This window comes from Papaver somniferum, unplaced genomic scaffold (assembly GCF_003573695.1).
Source record: "Papaver somniferum cultivar HN1 unplaced genomic scaffold, ASM357369v1 unplaced-scaffold_19, whole genome shotgun sequence".
NCBI lineage: Eukaryota > Viridiplantae > Streptophyta > Magnoliopsida > Ranunculales > Papaveraceae > Papaver > Papaver somniferum.
In genome coordinates this window covers 16,767,561-16,774,010 of record NW_020628818.1, presented here as the reverse complement: position 1 = coordinate 16,774,010, position 6,450 = coordinate 16,767,561, and the positions used below count along the sequence as shown (strand labels likewise).

The 6,450-nt window shown below is 38.9% G+C and overlaps 1 protein-coding gene across 1 annotated transcript; it reads right to left on the bottom strand.

The window, feature by feature from the left end:
- Window positions 1–2,225: 2,225 nt before the first annotated feature.
- Window positions 2,226–5,009, bottom strand: LOC113338286. Its single transcript, XM_026583729.1, is given in 4 exon segments — window positions 2,226–3,199; window positions 3,202–3,643; window positions 4,742–4,862; window positions 4,946–5,009. Coding segments are annotated over 3 exon segments (1,455 nt in total). The 5' UTR covers window positions 4,856–4,862; window positions 4,946–5,009; the 3' UTR covers window positions 2,226–2,300.
- Window positions 5,010–6,450: the final 1,441 nt, after the last annotated feature.

Here is a 6,450-nt window from a genome sequence, read left to right as displayed (position 1 = left end):
GGAAAACCCATCGCCCCGTGTTACTTCCATTTGGAATAAAGATTTTTCCAGAAGCTTCATTGGCAGGCTCTTTAATAGATCCCTTCTGAGGCTCCCAGTTGAAATGACACAAACATTTGTAGATACGGGAAATAACGGTTAGCTGGGAATGAGACTCTAAATTGCTGGCAATCAACGAACACCCATGTTTAACATCTACCGTCACCCCTATGGCCTCAAGCTCTGTAGAGTAGGATGCAATCTTGAAACAATAAAACACATCATCGATGAAAGGCCCATCCTCAGGTTGTAATAACAGCGAACTCCATTTAGAATCAAACATTAAGCAATTTCCCGGAACTTTATAGCCCATACGAGTCTTCAACCATCTTCTATTCACACGTTTAAGGAACCCTTCTGGTAAAGCATTGTTCTCCTTCAACAATACCTTAATGCAATTCATAAGGGAAAGAGCACTTTGCGGAGCGATATTACTTGGATTAGGGGGAATATTGAGCCCGGAAACCACAAAACGCATCCCCGAACTGAATTTAGCAACTACTCCAATTTCCTTCAACTCATCTCTGTATTCCAGAATCACCCTACCATAGCCTGTATCACTGTCATCAATCAGAGGAAGTGAAACAATTGGAGACAGGCTCTCCCAATCAGAATGAGACATTATAGAATCCTTAGGGACTCTTGTGCCTAGACGGGTCTGCAGCCACTTCTCCTCATGTAAGCACTTGTTGACCTTCATTGGTAAGCGATGGGAGGTTTTCTTAAGCTGCTTGTAACATTCAAGAAAAGATAACACGTTCTCCTTGGTAATGGATGATGAAGATGCATGCTGCTTAAACTGACCAGCAAAAACCTCGGCTGCTTCGTCAAAATCTACCACAACCCCGAGTTGTTTTAACTCATTCTTATAAGAAACTATAGTAGGTCCATAATGTTCTTCGCTGATTGAAGGAAACCCATTAAAAACCTTCAGAAGGCATCCCCATTCATCATTGAAAAGAAAACATTCACTTGGAGATTTTAAGACACCAGTGTGTAACCATTTTCGGTCTTTAAGCACTTTCACAAATGCAGATGAGTTGGTGTGGCGAATACATTCCAGTATCAAAAAGGTTGCTTCTTTTGTAAGTTATACAGGCCTTCTGAAGAAGTCGACAACAATCTGGTAATTCTTCTGAAATCCAACCTTCACACCGAGCAACTTAAGCTCCGCCTTGTATCCAGAAATATCCTCCCCATAATAATCATTATCGATTAAAGGAAGACTACTGATTTGTGAAGCAACTTTCCATTCTGAATCAAATAAAATGGAATCAACTGGAGGTAAGTGATCATTCAGCGTCTTTAACCAGCTACCTTTTTGAATGGTTTTGATGAAGTCATCAAGAGGTAAATAGTTTTCACCCAAAAGCCTTATGAATTTAAGTATCGGAAACACATTCGACTTCGTTAGATTTGAGTTAGCTGCAAGAGACATGAGGCGCTGACCCATATATTTACATACTTCTCGGAATTCGAACATCATACCTACAGCTTTAAGCTCTTCCTTGTACTCATTGATTCTACTACCATAGAACTGAATATCAACTAATGGAATATCAACCAGCTCAGACCCATTTTGTAGTATGCAGCCATCTGATGTGGTAAGGAGGAATGACTGTGATGGAGCTACGTAGCTGTAGCTCGTCGAGTCACCCAACCATGTCCTTAACCAACATCCCTCTCTTACGGATCTCAAGAAATTACCTTCAACCAGCTTTTTCCCTGACCTCAACTTCCGAACCCACTCTAATAGTAGAAAAGTATTTGCTTTAGTCAAAGGAGATTTGGCAGTTGGCAAAGGGTCATCAGGAGGACATATGTTGGGGATATCTGAAGCTCCAATATGTTTTTTCAGAAATGACATGAGTTTTTTCTCTTCTGTATGTGAACCAGCAAAATTTCCACTACATGAGTAATCTTCGGTTAATTCAACATAATGGTTTCCTCTCCACGGGTTTTGTACCCATCAATGCAACCCAATAACTATCACGAGCTGGAACAAGAACCCCACTTCTTTGCGTAGTAACACAGCCATACTTGTCAACCAATGGCAACTTTTTGCACAATTTTTTCACTTCTGCTTCTGATAAATAGTTACCGAGCAATGAGTGATATAAGAAGTGTGCAGAGGTAATGACAAGTTTACTACTAGCATTGTGGATTGAATTAAAAAGAAGAGCTGCATACTCAAAGACGCTAAGAACACTTACTCCCAAACTAATTAGCCAATTCCTTACTCTCTCCCTCTTAGGAAATGACTACAAAGCCTCTTGAGTAGATCTGGGAATGAAATAATATTTCAATGAACATCGGAATTCACCATTCCAGTCAATAAGCCAAGATATATAGCGAGAATCATTAGACAAACAGATCGTCATGCCCTGCTTTGATGCATCAGCTATGCTCAATAAAGACACAATCCTGTCTTCACCAATGTATTTCAAGAGAGGTATTCTCTTGATTCTTGTATTCTGGAAATGCATACCCCAGTGATGAAACAGAAAGAATAGGATCTCAATATATAAATCCTCTGATACCCGCAGGACAAGATTAGAACCTCGCATGCATTTTGCGTACCATTCATTTTCCATTCCTTTAACTTCCAAAAAGTTCAACACGTCATCGTACACATTGTTATCAAATGCTGAACTCAGAACATATTTCCCACGGGTTGAAAAATTATGTAAGCTCACACCTTGCTTTTCTGCCTTCAACAAAATATTCCAGAAAGCAGGTAGAATTCTAATAACTTCAGCGGGCTTGTAAAAGAATTTCTGTGCGCTCGTTGATTCTGATGGTAAAATTTTCTCTTCCATAAGTTTCATTTTAATCGAATCTCTTACCGTGTTTAACTGTGGATATGAAGAAAGATTTACCGGTAAGAAAGAGAACATATTTGCAAGAGTTGATACTGGAGCTGCTACAGATGATTTGATAAGAGAAATAAAGACACTGATAAAAGCCGATGGTACACAATCAAGAATACCCTGGTTCCATTTGTTGTCCAGTAAAATAGTTTCCCTCGATGATGCTAAAACAAAATCAGCTTGGATAATGAAGGCAAAACTTGTAACCATATCAGTTGGCAAAAATGCATAGATGCAGGGTGAACTCATCCCTCTATTCAGACGTTGCCCAATTGGAAGTGCCAAAGTGATAACCACTCCTCTACTTCCATTCTCCTTTCCACTTTGTTTTCCTGTTTTACAGGAAATCTTTGCCTCCACATATAGTAACTACATTCTCCTTCAGATGAAGTACTATTTTCCTCGGCTGAGAGATGAAGAGTGTACGACTCAGCACTAACATTTTTCCTAGAAACAAATTCCGTCTCACTGGATATTGAGACCTCGCACAATGTATTGAGCTTGGGATCTTGGTTAGCTTCTCTAACTGAAAGCCTTTTGATTTTAGAAAGGAACAACAATACTTCCGGGTGTATGTTCGATAATTGCTGCTTTACAGGATGAACTTTATCGGACTTCAGAGGTAAAACAATGATTGTGGTCGGAAGAGACCTTTCGGACCCATAGATTTGTTGTATTTCAGCCACTGTGGGGTGCTCCTCCACCCATTGAGGGACTATGTACCCAACATTGCATTGAGGACATGGATCTTCACTGAACTTTATCTGATACCCATTGCTGAAGATATATGGCTGAGCAGTGATCAGAAACACACTCTTAAAACCAATACCTACAAATGAAAACAGAAATTAGTCAAAGCAGACACATAATCTTCAAGGCCTTATGGAGAATGTTTCCAAGAGCATCACCAGTGAGCCCCTTGAAATGCTTAGGGAAGCACTCTTATGGTTTTGCTCTTGATACGAAAAATCGGACCCAGTGACTTAAGCTGATAATATACTATCAAACAAAAGCAATACTTTAAACAAAATTACCTTTCTCTCCAATGTAACCACGCTGCCTATTTCCTTTTTTAGTCGATCGGCCAACACCACAAATGGAATCAATGTTTTTCGATGAAAATCCCTTTTCGTTGTTGCATACTAAAAGAGTTGCAGGAGCACCAGTAGCTGTAATATCAGTAGTAGTCATAACAAACTCTAACGAAGGTTTCACCCCATCTGAATACTCATTATCTTCAGCATTCTGCAAATTCAATCGTCACAACTTCATTTAGTGATTGCACACTCCACCATAAGGATTAAAAATTCGCACAAATAGAGAAAGAAATAAAAGTATTTGTTAGAATTACCCCCTTCCAAATGTAATTATCTATAACGCAAGTTGTTTCGAGCGAGGCGTTATGGGTCGGAAAAAACAATTACTACTTAGATTTGGGAATCCATCCATTTTTCCATAATCAAACCAAAGTTTCATGTTCCGTTTTGAATTAGAGACGTCAAAAATGGAGGCTGAATCAACTGACTATAACCCCTAGCCTTCCAAACTAACGACGCGGGTTCGATTCCCGCTACCCGGTCTATTTTATGCAAAACTATGCCTCTTTAATAGCTGCAATAACTTACTCAATTACCAATCTAAAGATAAATTACACAATCAAAAAGATAACAAAACCTTAATTTAGCAACCCTTTAATGCACATTGACACTTCACTTCACTTCCATTAAATACCAATTTCAAGAGCAACAACAATTAAACTAATCTAAGAATCCAATATACCTGAATGATTTCCATAAGAAATGAACATCTTTAGCATAGAGTTCAGCCGATAGATTCTTGACTGCTTGGTGAAGATCCTCAGTCAAAAGATTAGGTTCCTTAGCTCCTATTGAAAACTTCCCTTTCCTTATATCTTCTATATGTTCTTTCGGTGATCTCATCGCCATCGTAAACCTGCAGTTACTACATGCAACAATCACAACCAACTTCGCAGAAAGAAATAAAAAAACCACAAACAGAGCAAAACAGAGTGTTACCGGAATCAAAACCTAGAAAATGAAGTTCAGTTCACTGTAGAGAAGAATGTTTGTGATGAGTAGAAGGAGAGAGGAGTGGTTTTCGTTAGGTTTTCTCTATAAACCCTGCGACATCTATAATCCTCTCCTCTTTTTCCGTATAAAAAGAAAAGACTAAGGGGGAGTAGGACGACTGAGAAGAGCGGACCTTGACACTTGACACCCTTTTGTGTGGACTCACCCTTAGTTATCAATTCGGGACGACAAACGTACGAGTGTTATATGGATTCGGCTAAAATTTTGGTCTACGGGTCAAGATTCCGCAGTAATTCGGAACATCATACTATAATTCATTTTACTAATTTGAGTTAGATATTGAAAAATTGTCATACATTAGAGGAATAATTTGTGTTACATCTCCGTAAAGATTGGTAATTTGCATCACCTCACCTATAGAAATAAAATTAGCAAGACCACTTCTCATTAATAATTCCGCGTATTTCAAGTTAGCTGACTCAGCACTAATTTACACGTGATTTTTATATTTTTGGGACAATTTGTGTTATCTCCCCTGTAAAGATTGGTAATTTGCATTACCTCCTCTTTAAAGATTGGTGGTTTGCATTACCTCCCCTACAAAAAACCAAGTGTAAGTTAGTGTTGAGTCAACTGACTTGGAATAGGCGAAAATATTGACGAGAGGGAGGTTTTGCTAATTTTATTTTTGTAGGGGAGGTAATGCAAATTATCAATCTTTATAGGGGAGGTAATGCAAATTACCCCTACATTAAATGATAAAAATATAGAATCTTAGTGGTGGAGTAATATGCCTTGTATGGCTAGTGAAGCGCCATAGTGGCGCATTACAGCATAACCGGCCTAGTCAGTGAACGACTATGATGGCGCTACACTGCATCGACTGTAAAGTGCTAAGATAGCGGTATCATGTAGGGCCAGTAAAGCACAAGGATATTGCTACACTCTAGAGCCAACGGCCAAGTAACGAAGCTTATCGGACGATACAATGAAGCTTCATTGAGGAAGGCAAGACATACGAACGGGTACCAAGTAAACCACCAATTTTTTTCGTTTGTTTGAGAAGAGTATGAACCTATATATTACTTTTAACAATCGAAGATGCGGAAAACCAAAATTCCGTTAATGCGGAAACTGCAACTGCAGAAAACCCCGGGACCTCATCCAGATTTGAACACCAAAATGTATTAAGCAGCTAAAGTCACTAGCCTACTATTAGAATTCGTACTAGAATGTAGTTGAAACCGAATCCACCCTGCAAGAAATTTAGTAATTGTTACGTTTCTTACGTCTCTTGAACCTTGAAGGTTCTACGCAATTGATTCCCTTAGATGACGTCCTTTACAGTATAAGAGTTGATTCAACCTCAATGAAGACTTTTGATACCAATCTGCATCTACCGATATACCTATTTGATTACCCTTTAGATCAAAGGTCAAGGCTTGAAAATCTGTTTGCAATAGATAAAGCCAGCAAACCTCATAATCCGG